The following is a 16,955-nucleotide window of genomic DNA, read 5'->3' as shown; positions in this document are numbered from 1 at the left end:
CCACATCCAGTTAACAGAAAGTTTATTGTAATTTACATAATTTTAACAGATAATTCAAATTCCTTTCAGTTATTTTAAAAGATAGAAAAAAAGGTATTGGGTCTATTGCATTTTCCTAATTCAGAAACATATTAGACTACTTTTAAAGATGAGAGATTCCAAGGGTAGTCCAATGGAATAATTCATGGGACATTGTTCATTAATTTAGGTGACCAGATTGCAAAAACCGTCTGTTTCACATTGCGAGGGCCTAATAAAAAGTAAAGGTAAAAAAACAGCAACACCATGCTTGGTGAGAGTAAAGAGGTCTTGCCATAGTAGTTCTCAATATCACATTAGAAATATCAAGCGTAAGAATATTTTACTGACAGATCATGACGAAAAATTTACAATCCAGGATATAAGTGTGTGGACCACTGCGAGAAGTAACTGTCACCTTTGCATGGAGCCAAGACAATTGTGCACAAAGGGTGAAGATTATATTCCATTGTTTCAATATCAAGGAACTACTACATACTGAGTAAAGACGAGCGCGAAGACAGTGCCACACAGAGAAAAAATGGCATAGGCTAATAACCACCTATGCAACAACTGCTTCAATCAATATGCACAGTCCTTGAAGCAACTAATGTAAATCTGTCAACAATCTAACAATTCAGCATTTGTATTGACTGTATCAGAGAATTTGCACAAATGAAAAGCTCAAACAATCCAAGTTTGTCTGGTCAGGCTGGTTTGATTGCTGGTTTTAGTGGAATTTTGGGCACTTGACAGCTGGCCAGGGTGGGAGACCAGCTAGACCAGCTGAAAACCAGCTTGGCCAGGCTGGGAATCCATCTAGACCATCTTAAACCAGCTAAGACCAGTAAACCAGTTTAGGATGGTTTTAAGCCATTTTCTTCTTCTTCTTTTTTTTTTACAATAACACTTTACAATAACGTTCCATTTGTTAACATTAGTTAACTACATTAGTTAACATGAACTAACAATGAACAATACTTTTACAGCATTTATAAATCTTAGTTAATGTTAATTTCAACATATACTAACATATTTTAAAAATCAAAAGTTGTATTAGTTAATATAAGTTAATGTTCTATGAACTAATATGAACAAAAAATGAACAATTGCATTTTTATTAACTTACATTAATAATGATTAATAAATGCTTTAAAAAATAAATTGTTCATTGTTTGTTCATGATATCTAATGGATTAACTAACATTAACAAATGAAAGCTTATTGTAAAGTGTTACCAAAATCACAAAAAAACTGGTTTTGACAAAGGAGGAAAAGATGTTGATACCGATGTCTGCATCGAAGGCCTCTAGTCGTGCCACGAATGTCCCGGGTTGCGTATTCTCAAAAATGCTCACATGATGTGGGTCAGATGTGAATTTGGGGGCATTGTCATTACTATCATCAACCACAATGACCACAGCAGTTTTGCAGAAGCGATTGCCTCCATCCATTGCACGTACAGTTAGGTTGTACATATCAGTCATCTCTCTGTCCAGGGTTACCAGCGTCCTCACGGCACCTTTAAGAACAATATAAATATGTTTTCATATGTAATATATTTATTCAGTATGTATTATTTAAACATGAGTCTTGGTTCCTGCCAAGGTTTCTTCCTGATCCTACCTAAACATATATATATATATATATATATATATATATATATATATATATATATATATATATATATATATATGCCATTCTCGCCTTTGTCACACAATGGTTGACCTCTTTTGTGAAACTTTTATGATGTTTTTTTATCATTTTGGAGCTTTACAACCAAACTTCCCATTCACTGTCATTGTATTTTTCAACACTTCTCCATTTCTTCTCTTGTGTTCGAAAGAAAGAAAGTCATTTGGGTTTGGATCAATATAAATGTGAGTAAATGATGACAGAATGTTCCTTTTTATTTTTAACCACAGCAAGATAAAATGGTAATATAACTCTCATTTTGTTTATTGTACCTGTTTTGGAATCAATTTTGAATGATTCAGCACCACTGCCACTCAGCTGGTATGTGATTTCCGCATTTGACTGGATATCTGCATCAGTGGCTGACACTTGAAGAATTTGTTTTCCAACAGGTACATCTTCAGGAACAGTTTGAGCATACACATCCTAAAGAAAAAAAAAAGTGAATCACACATTTTATATCTGTATGTGAAACTGGAAGAATGCAGGAAGATTCTACAGTTAGAATGGCTTGGTTCTAAAGTATAACAGCAGCCTCTCTGCTGTTATATTGTAGAGGTGAAATAAAAACAATCACTCACATCTTGTGGGGATTTGCTGTATCTGTTTCTTTCATCATTGACATTATTCATAATCTTATTCATCATATCCTCAATCATTCATATTTTTATCCTCACATTATCATGTGTTCTAAATTGAAGTGAGAGCAAGCAAAAAAGAATGTGACTATATGGAAACATACCCCATCAGCACATATATCATGTCTTCAACTTCATTTTGGGCTCTATTTTCATGAGCTCGCAAATCACAGCGCTACACGCTACAACCGTGCACTATGTCTTATCAATTTTCATGTCAGCACAAAGCACAAGTGGGCGTGGGTAGAAGTGTGGGTGTATGCGCGCAAAGTGTAGGTGTTTTGTGTGTTAATAAAGTGCCGCATAGTGCAATTTGCTATTTTTCTGAGAAATAGGTAATTGTGCTAAGAAGTTTTAGAACCACATCTGTCTAGGGGGCCTGGGTACCTCAGCAAGTATTGATGCTGACTACCACCCCTGGAGTCACGAGTTCAAATCCAGGGTCTGCTGAGTGACTCCAGCCAGGTCTCCTAAGCAACCAAATTGGCCCAGTTGCTAGGGAGCGTAGAGTCACATGGTGTCCTCGTACTCATGATTAGTGGTTCTCACTCTCAATGGGGCACGTGGTAAGTTGTGCGTGGACCGCGGAGAGTAGCATGAGCCTCCACATGTGGAGTCTACACGGTGTCATGCACAACAAACCATGTGATAAGATGCGTGAATTGACGGTCTCAGAAGCGGAGTTAACTGAGGCTTGTCCACCGCCACCCGGATTGAGGTGAGTAACTGTGCCACCACAAGGACCTACTAAGTAGTAGGAATTAGGCATTCCAAATTGGGAGAAAAGGGGATAAAAAAAAATTATATATATATATATATATATATATATAAAACAAAAGAACCACGTCTGTCTAAATTTAGTTCCTGCATTTGCAGTTTGTAGGTTCCACCAGCAGGTGGAACATATATAATATATAGATGCCTCGTTCGACTGGTTTGGATACATGCAGTGCCATCTTGGAACGTTTAACAAAGAGGGCTGTTTGAATCATTTTGAATGCAAGTGAGTGAGTGGAGGAGATGCCTCAGACCAAACTCCTTGCTCAGACTGCTGTATTAGCTACTTTTGTGTGGAAACGGTATAGCGGTCCATAGAAACAGCTGCTAATAAGGTATTTACGGATGAATATCTATGCAGAGGAGGCTTTCACACTTGCGTCATGTGAGAAGCAGTTTGAACTCCATCCTCGTCAATCCACAAACCACAAGCTGTCCGGAAGCGAACATTTTTAGTAAAAAAAAAGTTTTAAATATTGATCTATTTCTTACACACACCCAGCGTTTCACTTCAGAAGACATAAATTAGACCACTGGAATCATATGGATTATTTTTATGATGGCTATATGTTCTTTTTGGAGCTTCAAAAAGTTGGCACCCATTCACTTGCATTTTATGGACTAGGGGTGTGCTATTATCTGTATTTGTATCTGTATCTGTTACTAAGACTAAATTATCTGTATTTGTTTTTGTATTCAGATAGAACCGGATGTGGGTGTGGCTTAAAGTGTCTCAAAACTAATTTTAAAATGTAACTCTCTTACATTTATTGTTTCTGTATATAAAATATGGATAGGCCTATTGAAATATTATTATTATTAATTAGTATATTATTATGATTATTTAATTGAATTAATGAATGTTACATTTATATAGCACTTTTCTGACACTATACACAATGAACAGGGGACTCTCCTCAACCACCACCAGTGTGCAGCATCCACCTGGATGATGCAACAGCAGCCATAGTGCACCAGTATGTTCACCACACACCAGCTATTTGTGGAGAGGAGAGAGTAAAGTTATAGAGCCAATTAATGGATGGGGATTATTATTAGTAGGCCATGATTGAGAAGGGTCAATGGGGGGAATTTGGCATGGACACCAGGGCTACACCCCTACTCTTTTCAAGAAGTGTCCTGGGATTTTTAATGACCACAGAGAGTCAGGACCTTGGTTCAACATCTCAAACAAAGAACAATGCCTTTTTTTAAAGTATAGTGTTCCCATCACTATACTGGTGCATTAGGAACCACACAGACCACAGGGTGAGCACCCCCTGTTGGCCTCCCTAATACCTCTTCCAGCAGCAACCTTAGTTTTCACCAGGAGGTCTCCCATCCAGGTACTGGCCAGGCTCAACCCTGCTTAGCTTCAGTGGGCAACCAGTCTTGAGCTACAGGGTGATATGTTGATATATATTTTTATTGATATATAGTCTTTACTTTTTTCTCACCAGATGAAGCTGAATATGTAGGCTACATTAACTGTGGAATGTGTTTATTAACTTTGGTTTCTCCTGGTATTTCTGACATTAATATCTGCTGAAACAGAATTTTCGTTCATGTCTGTGTAGTGTGAAAGTATAACAATGCTATTCTGGAGGATTGAGGTGTAATGCAATTGTGAAATGTCAAGCACACATGTTGCAGCGGATATTAAATACAAATACAAACATTAAAAGAAATGAGAAAAAAATAATGAAGCCTACAAACAGGTAAAAGCACTGTAAATCTACATCAGAAAGTTTTATGATTTATGAGTTTTATGCTTATTTTGTGTGCACGTATTTTAACATAATGTGGAGGACATAATTATTTAGTTAAACTGCATGTGCAGAATTAGCAAAATGCAGTGGAATAAATAGCAAGAGTGAGCCTCTATGCATTTCCAGAAGAGAAAAGCGGGAAAAATGCTGTTTGGTTTGGTTTTTCTACGCAATCCTCCATGTGCAGAAGTATTCTAAATAGATTAACAAGTATTTAAACTTCTATGGAGCATTTAAACTCTTTGTGAATAAATACTAAACCATGCAATTACTACCTTAAATGGTGATGTGGATATAAATGTGGTCAGCTTTAAGAGACGGACAGACGAGCTCTGCTATAAAATCATCACTTCTCTGGTCAGGAATTCAAAGAATTGTGGTACTCGAGTTTGGACTCGGAATCGATTCCGAGTCATGAGTCCAATTTTAACTCAGACTTGACTTGGACTAGAGCCTTTCGGACGTGGGATTTTTTTCTGAGTCCGGCCAAGTCCATGACATTTGTGATGCAATGAAAAACAAACAAACAAACAGACAAACAAAAAAATAACATAACATAGGGTGACCATATGTCCTCTTTTCCCCAGACATGTCAGACCTGAAAAAAGCATCCGGCCAGGATTTTAAAATTGCCTCTAAATGTCCGGAATTTGGCTTTGTCTTCATATTGATGTGCTCTCTACAGTTAGTACTATCATACATTCTGTGTATTTGATCCTGCGCATCAGTTTTCATGCGTATATGTCATTACGTGTGATTATTCTGGCTGAGAGCAGCAGTGTGCCCTCTTTCAAAGTACTTATTTAACTCTCTCGCCCACGCGCACATGCCGTATGTGTATGCGGGAAAGAGATCGCCATTCGCCAGATGTGCTCTGCCACTCTCATCCAGAAATATCAATAACGTAAGTATACTTTAAAAAGTACGTTCCTCAATCCTGCAAATTATTAAATAGAACAAATGTTTAATCAGACTCACATTACTATGCAAAGTCATTTTTAACTGAAAATGTTGACTATATCGAGACAAAATCAAATTTACTACATATCAGGGACATTTAAACTAATATGACGGATTAAATAGACCATGATGGAAATTGTACAACTCAGTCCGTAACATAATTGCAGCGCAACCTCTGTGTGTTACCTGTAAAGCTGGCGCTTGCGTTTCAATGGCAAAAAAGTCAGAAAATACAATGAAGAACACAAGTGAGTGGAGAAGTCTCTATTCACCTATTATCATACTAAATATAATGTGAAAAGAACTAAACGTCAGCCCAAGGTGAGTTTTATCTTGACTTTAGGGAAGTAGGCTACACCTGGACACAGCAGGAGGACTGAAAAGTGTGAAATGTAGTACTGTAGTATATAAATATTTTTTTAATGGTATCTGATCTTTTCTGTTTTTATTTTATGTTGTTGTATTTAATTTTATGGCCATTATTAAATGTTTTAATATTACCATATATTAAATGTATTAAACACATTAAATGTATTTAGTTAATTACATTAAATGTATTTCACCCATAATTTTAGATAAAACTAAACTAAACTGAATGGACAAATTGAAAATGAAGTAGAAATAAAAACAAAATTAAAATCCGAAATAATAATAACTCTGGTGGAGGGGAAAAGCAACAAATAGTTGAAATGTCAGCAGAACGCAATAAGAAGTGTGTTGAAGGACAGTTTTGTCTTCATACACCTAAAGCATATGCTTTCATCCTGAAACCACTTTGAAATTTGTTCAGCAGGATACTAATTGTTTGTTTTTTGCATTTATATTGAAAAATTGTTTTTCTTAGTTAAAATAAGCTTAAAATATTAATGTTGAGTTTATGGTTATAATTTTAAATCAGATTATTTTTTATTTTATTTTTTTTTCAATTTGGTATGCCCAATTCCCAAGTCCTTGTGTTGGCATAGTGACTTGCCTCAATCTGGGTGGTGGTGGACAAATCTCAGTTGCCTCTGCATCTGAGACCATCAATCTGCGCATCTTATCACATGGCTTGCTGAGCATGTTACCGCAGAGGCATCCACACACAATTCACCACACGCCACACCGAGAGCAAGGACCCCATTATAGCGACCATGAGGAGGTTACCCTATGTGACTCTACCCTCCCTAGCAACCGGGCCAATTTGGTTGCTTAGGAGACCTGACTGGAGTCACACAGCATGCCCAGGATTCGAACTCACGACTCCAGGGGTGGTAGTCAGCGTATTTACTCACTGAGCTACCCAGGGCCAATTAAATCAGATCCTTGAACAGATTCATTCAGACTCGGACTCGACTTGGACTCTGCCTGTTATGGACTCGGACTTGATTCTGACTCAGCCCCTTTTGGACTCGGATTCAACTCGGACTCGATTGTTTAAAGGCTCGGACTTGACTCGGACTCGACAAAGGTGGACTCAAACCCAACACCAGGAATTTAAAATCATGCTCAGGTTTGTTTATGAATCCTTACGTGTGAATTATGTGAAACATTTGGTGTTAATGTGTTAACAGGCATTTTAAGAAGTGGAAAATGTGTATGATATAGTATCTTAGTTAATGTTACTCTTGACCAGATTAGATTTCTGAGACACGCACAATTAACGAAGACTGAAATGGAGTAGAGACCACGGCCGTCCGATGAACTTGAAATCACACTATGCGCATTTTCATTCATAAGGTTTACATTGCAGTAATATTGGCTTCACTGACTCATCATTGCAATTTCGATATGCTTATTTAAAATATAGCTTAATACCCTTGCTCACTGAATGATCAGTCTTTCTAATATTTGTTCTATTATTCGGATGAATTCATTATTAGTTTTGAAGTCATTATTTGAGCCTTTCCGAATAAGGTATTCAGCTTCAGGCACATCCCTAGTATGGACCTACAGAGCTGATTGACTATATAACAGGACACAGACAGTGCAATAACTGGAGAAGAACCTCTGAATTAAATTGCACTTGACCCAGCCCAATAGTGCTTTGCATGTGTAATTTTGTGAAACCCACTTGTGCCTAGACTTAGTGCATGCTTGCACGAAAATAGCAAAACTTCATGGCCGTGCCCTCTGACTTTGCATGTATGACTTAAGGCATTGCGCTGTGCTAAGTGCAAGTGCTCTTAAAATAGGGCCCATTGTGTGAATAATAATAAACCTTCTAATGCATTAAACCTTATCTGGTGAAATATATATACACAAAACCCTTCATTTGTTGAATATATAGGCTGTAATTTGGAAAATATTTAAGTATGTATCGCATGCTAAACGATCAACTGATTAATCGGTTATTGATCTTTTTATCAAATCCACTATCAGTTGATCTCTAATCCGAAGTATGTACTGCATTTGAAGAAGGATGAACTTCTTGGCTGGTAAAACAGTACTGCCCAAGGAATTATGAGATACAACAATGCCCAGTGGATGCACAATTCAGAATCTCGCCAGAAATAGTAGGTCATCCGGGTATTTCTCGCTTATTGTTAAATGAATCCTGAGGATTCGGACATACTACTCCACTGTCATACTGTTTTTGGGATACTATAAAGTTGGGAAGTATGGATATTCAAATACAGCAAGTGTTTTTTAACAATTTGTAAAATTGCAAAGTTCTCCTTTAACTCTTTTCAGAGTACAAAGTTCAGACACAGTTAACACAGTTCATAGTACAGAGCAAGGGCTAATGAATATATGCATTTTACCATGTCACAAACAGGACTGTTGTCATTTGCATCAAGGACAGTGATCTCTATGGCAGCCTTTGTCACAAAGATTCCATCGGTGGCTGTGATGTTTAAAAGATAGAAATCTCTCTCCTCCCTGTCCAGAGTTTTCCTGACAGTGACTGCCCAGACACCATCTGTATACTTCACATCAAACCGGCCCTGTGGATCTCCACCTGAATGCATAAAAAAAGGAAAATTTACTTCAGCCTAATCAGAAATGTGGACATATTTAATAGACAGATTAGCAGTCAAATCATCATGCATTTAATGTAATTCAAAACAGCTTAGGGATTCATTGTCATTTCTAGCTGCATACAAGATACTAATCAGGCATTGTAATAAAACTGAGGCCAATCACAATATGTTCTGAATATCTCTAATCAGTGTCAGTAATACAAAATACTCATATACATATCATAGATAATTCATAACATCCAGCAACTGAGCTTGTGGCATAAGCTCTGTAATATATTTACCGACTTTTCCAAAAGATTAACACACACCTTACAAAATGAATTTCATTGCCGTGATTAAAGGCTAAAACCTTTCTTTAAATGGATAGTTCACCAAGTCTGTTTCTCATTCAAAGCTTTTGTATGGCTTTAAAAGACTTAGAATATAGTGCACAAGGCGTATGGTAATTTTTCGTTATTTTTGGGGCTTGATAGCCACTGGTCACCATCCATTTTCCTTATGTCCTTATGTGTCTCACAGAAGAAGAAAAAATCATACAGGTTTCAAACATAATGAGGTTAAGAATACAGTATGATGAATTTTCATTTTTTGGGAAACTATCCATTTAATAATTCTATTTCTCAGGTTTCATTTACAGTGTTGTATTGACAGTGTACCTGTGATAAAGCAGATGAACCTCCTGTTGACCTCCTCACTATCAGAGTCAGTGGAGTTTAGAACTGTGACAACTGTGCCTGGTGCTGATTCATCTTCTCGCACAGTGCCTTTAAATAATCCTTCAGTAAATAATGAAGGGTTGTCATTTGTGTCCACAACTGTCACTTCCACAACAGTAGTGCCTGTCATCTGTAGCCCCTGGGCTCTGTCTGTGGCCACCACTGTGATTCTGTATCGGTCTCTCTTTTCTCTGTCTATCTCTTTATGAGTGGTTATCCAGCCTGTTTCACTGTCCACTGCAAACATCTCTAGAATGTCAGGGTTCTCCTGGTTTTCATGCAGACTATAAGTGACCTGACCGTTCAGCCAAGAATCCAAATCAGTGGCCCTTAGCTGCACTACAGAAGTCACTTTTGGTAGGTTTTCAACAATATAAGACTGGTAGGGGAAGGACTCAAACTGAGGGCTGTTGTCATTGACATCCTTGAGACGAATACTCAAATCCATAGTTGAGACAATTTCCATCCCCTTTTCAACGTGCTGGACCTGTATTGTGAGCTGATAACTTTTGGTATTTTCATAATCAAGCCGTTTTGTGAGTCTAAGCTTTCCAGTGTTGCTGTCAATGGCAAAGACATCATCTCTGTTACTCTCTGGGGTGTTCCCTGCAACAAGACTATAGATTACAGACCGCTCATCCATGGCTTGGAAGATATCAATCTCATTTCCTACAGGCAGGTCTTCAGAAAGTTCAAGCCCAAGCAATGGTTCAGCAAACTTTGGGATTGACGTTCCGGCAAGAAGTATTCTAATTGAAACAGGAATAATAGATTGCTTTGGAGGGCTACCAGAATCTTTAGCCTTCACAAAGAAGGAATACAGGCCATTTTCCAGACCATTTAGACTTTCCTTTGTGACAATCACACCACTAAGGGAGTCAATTTCAAAGTGCCTTATATCAGAGTCGATAGTATAAATTATATCAGCATTACTGCCCTCGTCTTCATCTACTGCTGATATTTTGATTACTGTTGTGCCTCTGGGAGCATCTCCAGGCACAGTAGATTTATATTCTGAAAGTGTGAACGTGGGTGAATTATCATTCACATCAGACAGATTTACAACAATAGTGCAAAAGCCCAATTTGCCACCACCATCTTTAGCCATTAAATTGATGTAGACTGTTTCCTCTCCTGGGTTTTCTCGGTCAAAGCTCTCAGCAGTGTGAATCTGCCCATCAGCATTGATGGTAAATTTATCTCTAGCAATATAATTTACAATGAAGAATGTCAACTGACCATACATCCCCAGGTCCTTGTCAATGGCTGTTACTTGTATAACCAATGTACCAATTGGAGAGTTCTCCTCAAGTTCTACAAGATACTCATCTTGAGTAAATGATGGGCTATGGTTATTCTCACCCATTACATAGATGTTTACCTCTGCATTACCTCTGAAAACACCATCAGTAACAGACAAAATTAAGCTATAAAAGGGCTCGAGAGACTGTTGGCTAAAGTTTGCAGTCACAATTACTCCACTTGCTGCATCAATGGCAAAGATGTTGTTGTCATTTCCAGACAAAATTGAATACTCAAGAGAACTTGTTGCAGAGCTGTCAGCATCATATGCTTTAACACAAGTCACAAACTGTCCTTGAGGAGAAAGCTCATGTATGGTGGCAATATAAAGATGTTGTGTAAATACAGGTGGATTGTCATTGAGATCAGTTACATATATGATCACTTGGACCTCAGTAGACATTTGAAATGGTCCTCTGTCAACTGCTTTTACAATCAGTTCATGCCGTGACAGAGATTCTTGGTCCAACAGCCCTTCAGTCCAAATGACTCCACTTTTCCCATCTATTCTGAAGTAATCCGAGACAGTTCCACCCTTTTCATACAACTGATAAAACACTATTGCATTGCTTCCTGAGTCAGAATCCACGGCTGCCACTTGTAAAACAGAAGTTCCAATTACAACAGACTCAGAGATGCTAATGTTGTATGATCTTGCTTCAAATTTGGGTGCATTGTCATTGACATCTTCCAATATAATATCTACAAAAACATCAGAGTTAGCCCCGGTTAGAGAGTCTGTGGCCTGGATGCTCAATCGATATGCAGGATGAGCCTCATAATCCAACGGCTGGATGACTTCGATGACTCCTGAATTGAAGTTAATTGAGAACTGATTGAAAGGGTTTCCCCCACAAATGCTGTATACTGTTCGAGGTCCTGCTGACGCACTGGCCACAACCTGGAGTATGGAAGTATGTATTTGAACATTCTCTGGGATTTCGATCTTATAAAAAGGTCTTTCAAACACTGGCATGGCTCTATTCACAACTGAAATAAAGACCTCTGCTTTTGAGAACAGAGGTGGGTCGCCACCATCTTGCGCAGTAATGTTGAGGACAAACTTGCCGACACTTTCTGGCTCAAGAGGATTTTTAAGGGATATTTCTCCTGAGGGGTTCACCTGAAAATATTTATCATGCCCTTTTAAATAGAATGTAACCTCTGCATTTCTGCCAATATCTTTGTCCACAGCAGTCACCTTCCAGAAAACCAAACCTACTGTTTTATCGATCTGCAGAATAGCACTGTAGGGCTGGTCTACAAACACGGGAGCATTATCATTTACATCTTCAATATGTACTCTCACAAGCACCTGAGCAGTTCCATTCAACTTTGGCTCTTTTGCAACCTCCACAAAGATGTCAAACAAATCCTGCTCCTCACGATCAAATGGGATACCTGTGGAGAAAAGCACTCCAGATGTGTGTCCTATTTCAAATCGGCTATTAGGGTTGAGAATGGAGTAAAACAAAGGTTCATTGATTCTATTTCCAACTACAGAAAGGATTGCCAGGGTTTTCTTCTCCGATGAGCTTTCCTGCACATAGGCTGTGAAGATTTCCTGGGTGAACCTCAGATTGTCCTCTTTGTTATCTTTAACAGTGACTTTCACAGTAGCAGAGCCAGTAAAACTCCCATCATAAACTTTGGCCATCAGCCTGTACCTAGTGCGAAGCTGTGTAGCATTTTGCACAAAAATATCACCTGAAATTGGATCAATCAGGAATTTGTTTCCTATGTTGCCATCTACAAGTGCAAAGCGTAGTTTGGTGTCTGGCAATGAGTCATCATCTGTAGCCTTTACTGTTGTCACTCTCACCCCTTTGTAGGTTGGAAGGAAAACGGTTGTCTCATATAAATCCTGACTGAATTTTGGTGCACAGTCATTGACATTAATGACATTGATAGTCACATTGGCAGTGTTTTTTGAGAATAAACATGGCGTGCCAGTGTCATGAACTTGTACTCTGAAGTTAAACACCTTTCTCTGCTCATAATCCAGGCTGCTGAGGATCTGAATAGCTCCAGTCCCTGAATCGATGGAAAAATATTTATGAGCGAATGGCTCCATGATCTCATAGACAAGTCTGCCGTTTGTGTGCCTATCAGCATCTGTTGCATGAACTACAAGTGGAGCATTCAGAGAGGTCAGAACCACACACCCGACAGTGGCTGACTCACTGATAAAGCCAGTGAATTTAGGTTGAGTAAAAACAGGAGCATTGTCATTTTCATCCTTTAGTTGAATGTTTACTGTGACACTGCTTGACATTTCAGCCATGTCTGTACCTTGTACGATCAGTTCATATGATGAAACACTTTCAAAGTCCAGCTTTTTCTTTGTAACGACAGCACCAGAGTTTGGATTGAGCTCAAATGCACCATTCAAATTTCCTTCTTTGATTTGATAGAAGACAGTCGATTGGCTGGAGGCTGAGACTATGGTTACAAAACTCCCAATAGGGACAGATTCACTGACCTCAAATGATATTGAATTGAAGGGGAATTTTGGCTTGGTATTATCCGAGATTGTAACTGTGATCTGGACAGCTGTAACCACACTGAGAGGAGGTTTCCCTTTATCTGATGCTTTTACTACCAGCTCATATTGGTCTATGTTTTCACGATCAAGTTCCCTTGCAACTGTTACGATGCCCGAAGACTGATCAATGCTGAAGGAATTTCCATGATTTCCTGTACCATCAGAGAGAAGGAAAATACACATTAAGAAATTGAGATCAATATTATACATTCAAAGCACAATTGTCTCACTGGCAATTGCTGTACTATGATGCTGCTGACTTAGATACATACAGTTGTTCCACTCTTCAAAAGTCTCATTCAAAATCACCAAAACTTTTCTGACAAATAAGAAGCCCATGCAGTCCCCACACAGCTGTGGAAACATTTTAGTCACCATATAATTTGGTACCATTCTATATGATTTTGAGTTCCCATTTTGTTTCAGGCTTTACAAATGGGTATTATTTATGCAATTTTGTTTTAATTCACAGGAACTTTTTATGAATTCAGAGAAATATTATAGAGGATTTTTTTCAATAAAGTATATTTGAATTTACCAAAATATTCATTAGTGGTCTGCAACCCACTAGATGGGACTTTAAGGTGCACTATGTAAGTTTTTGCTTATTAAAAATGTTTTACACATAAAGACATGAATAGCTTTTTTAAGAAATATGTTGAAAATGATGTACACTCACATGAGATGAATACTCCAGTCATATCAGAAATCCAATAAAAGCTGTTTAATTTTACACAGAGCAGGTCACCCCCTCATGTTGGCCATGTTAATAGCACCTAACACTGTGTCATGCAATTGACTGAGTTATTACCAATAATAATTTACTTTATATAGCACTTTCAGCCCAGGGCTCAAACATAAAAGTGCAAGTAAACAAAACAAGTAAACCAAACAATGAAACAACAAACACTACACACTACAAACAACAGTGGTGCTCAAGTCAACAATATAGACCAGAGTGATGGCATGGCATTGATTAGCAGGAGTGTGATCCAGACAGTCTAAAAAGAATGAGTGCAAGTGAAAAGATAAATGTCCAAACAATAGGGAGTCATGTAACAAACCGCTTGTACCTGCAGCTCTCAGGCACGAATCATGGATAAACGGTGAGACATCAAATGCCAATTGCGAGTATACGGCTACAGTCGAGAGAGAGCTGGCGAGTCGCGCCTGCACGGTCACAGTACACCGCTCAACAACGCAATATTTTTTTTTTATTAAAACCAAGAATGTCTATAATAGGGATGTGTGTAGTAAGAGAAGGAGAATAACACAGATTAAAAGTAATAAAACAGAAGATAAACAAACATCTTCGGTGTGAAGCGGCAGCAAACAAACTTCCAGTATCCAGGACAATGGTTGTCAGTATAAAATCCAAAACCACAAGTACAACTGGGATGGATGGGATGAGTAAGAGCCAGCTAAAATCTTACTTAGCGCACCTTTAAAGGATGGCCAAAAAAAAAAAAAAAAAAAAAAAAGGAAAGTTTTTTTATTTAATTTGTAATTAAATCAAGTGTTTTAGACATAAATTTATTCATGTAATATTCAAGTACATCAATGAATGCCAGCTGTTTTGAGTAATATTTGACTTTTTGGGACTAACAATTAGACTTCTCCTTGACAGTGGTAGTAGACTGTCCTGTACCTGAATCTATGCTGTAGTGGATTTCAGCATTTAGTCCTTTGTCTTTGTCCAGAGCAGTGAGCTGTAACACAGATGAACCAACAGCAGCTGTCTCCAACACACGAGCGGTGTACTGAGGGCTGGTGAACCATGGTGCGTTGTCATTATTGTCCTCCACATTGATAATCACTCTCAAAACATTACTCTTCACAGGGAAACCTTGATCCCTAACCTGGAACAATATGACATTAAAACCAGCAGTTAAATCATTATGTGATGTTTCTTGCACTGAAAGGACTGAATATTATATTGTTATGCAAGCCATAAAAGATCAGAAGCTGCTTTTTAGCCATTATGCCCCAAAGATCTGAAACTTTCTACCAATTGAAATTAGACAGGTTCTAAGCATTTACATTTAATATATAAAAAGTAACTAAACACGTTTTTTTAATTAGCTTTTGGGTAAAATAGCTAACCAAAATAAAGCACTGCAAAGAGCTCATCAGAAATTAGTATTTTAGACTGATCCTGAAGTCACAATTTTATTGTTTTGGTATACCATTCCCACTACTTTTATGAATGAAATTAAAATACATGGTCTTACCATTACAGTGAGGATATGTCTGTGCATAGTTTCGTGGTCCAGTTCTTTTGTGGTGTACAAAAAGCCTGTCCCAGGGTCAAGACGAAACTTCTTCAGAGTAAAATGGTCTGTGCTGCTCGACAGTGTGTAGGACAATTTATTCTTCTTATCTCTGTCCGTTGCATTTATTTCCAGTATCTTCATCCCAGGCAGGGTCTCCTCTGGAATACTTATCTCATATTGGTTTTGGCCAAATTGAGGTCGATGTTCATTTGTGTCTATAACATGAATTGTGACCTGTTTAACAAAGAAGAAAGCACATATATGATTACTTAACAGTGAAATTAGCCCACCTTGGCAACCACACCCCCACCTGTTCGGCCAACCCGGAAGGTCCTATGTCCCATCTTACATCTTCCGTGCCTGGTCAAAAATCCAGCTTGACTAGTGTTGGGGAGTAAATAATAACGCTACTAACTTACAATATTTTTCAGAAGCAAGACAGTTGCTCAGCCATTTTCAAAACAGTGTAGCATTTCCATTAACAAGCAGCTTTTTCCAATGAGTAGCGATGCAGCATTACAAAACGGTAAATTTTTATCGCGCACTCAGCATTGAAGCCAAGGGAGTAATCAAACACGCTCACCTAAGGGACCATTCCCACCATTGCGTTAAAAAAACCTACATGCAGCTCCATGAATAGAGCAGAATGCTGGTGTCTTGAGGCATGTTTTTAATAGTTGTAGAGTTTTTTTAGCTTGACGTAGCGAGCCTTCACGAGACGCTGAAAAAAACACGAGACGTGGTGCAACGGTCGAATATATCGGTCTGGCTCATTTTTACACAGGAAAACAATTTAAAAATAGTGCACACTGATAAAAAATGCATTTGGTGTGAACAGCCCCTAGTCATCCCCTTCATCTGTAGTGTTTGGAAGTAAAATCATTTAAATGAATCGGCTCGTTCATATGGTTCACCTAAATGGACTACTTTCAAATAAATTATTCACTTTACTTGAATCCATGCTGATAGACTTGAGTCACTGCGCAGAACTGCACTGTATTACTGTTAAAGTGAAATACTGTGTTAATTCCTACTGTTTATCATTATATTTTCGACTCAGCTATATAAAATAAAATTGCGCGTTTCTTTTATTTTTGTAAGTTTATATTCAGTATAAATGTATATGTTAATTAAATTTTGATAGCCTTATTGTTTGAAAGGTCACCCTAATTGGGATCTTAATGTTTTTGTGTGTTCTGAATCTGCCCTACAAAGCCAAGATGCAGGTACTATGCTAGCAATAAAACTGAAGAAAAAAAAAATACTGTGAATAAAAGTGTTTTGAGTTACCAGCCAAAT

At 38.0% G+C, this 16,955-nt stretch overlaps 1 protein-coding gene across 1 annotated transcript in view; it reads right to left on the bottom strand.

The window, feature by feature from the left end:
• LOC127417939 (protocadherin Fat 1-like) overlaps positions 1 to 16,955 on the bottom strand; it is a 51,449-nt gene that overhangs the window by 22,501 nt on the left and 11,993 nt on the right. The window contains exons 8-13 of the mRNA XM_051658217.1: positions 15,615 to 15,890; positions 15,032 to 15,242; positions 9,477 to 13,535; positions 8,602 to 8,798; positions 1,986 to 2,139; positions 1,307 to 1,540 (exon numbers count right to left, since the gene is read on the bottom strand). Of these exons, the coding sequence (XP_051514177.1) occupies positions 1,307 to 1,540; positions 1,986 to 2,139; positions 8,602 to 8,798; positions 9,477 to 13,535; positions 15,032 to 15,242; positions 15,615 to 15,890 (5,131 nt within the window). The remainder of the gene's footprint in view (positions 1 to 1,306; positions 1,541 to 1,985; positions 2,140 to 8,601; positions 8,799 to 9,476; positions 13,536 to 15,031; positions 15,243 to 15,614; positions 15,891 to 16,955) is intronic.

The sequence above is a fragment of the Myxocyprinus asiaticus genome, chromosome 27, assembly GCF_019703515.2.
Source record: "Myxocyprinus asiaticus isolate MX2 ecotype Aquarium Trade chromosome 27, UBuf_Myxa_2, whole genome shotgun sequence".
Taxonomy (NCBI): domain Eukaryota; kingdom Metazoa; phylum Chordata; class Actinopteri; order Cypriniformes; family Catostomidae; genus Myxocyprinus; species Myxocyprinus asiaticus.
The sequence above is the reverse complement of the archived record's forward strand: the minus strand, read 5'-3'. Positions and strand labels throughout refer to the sequence as shown.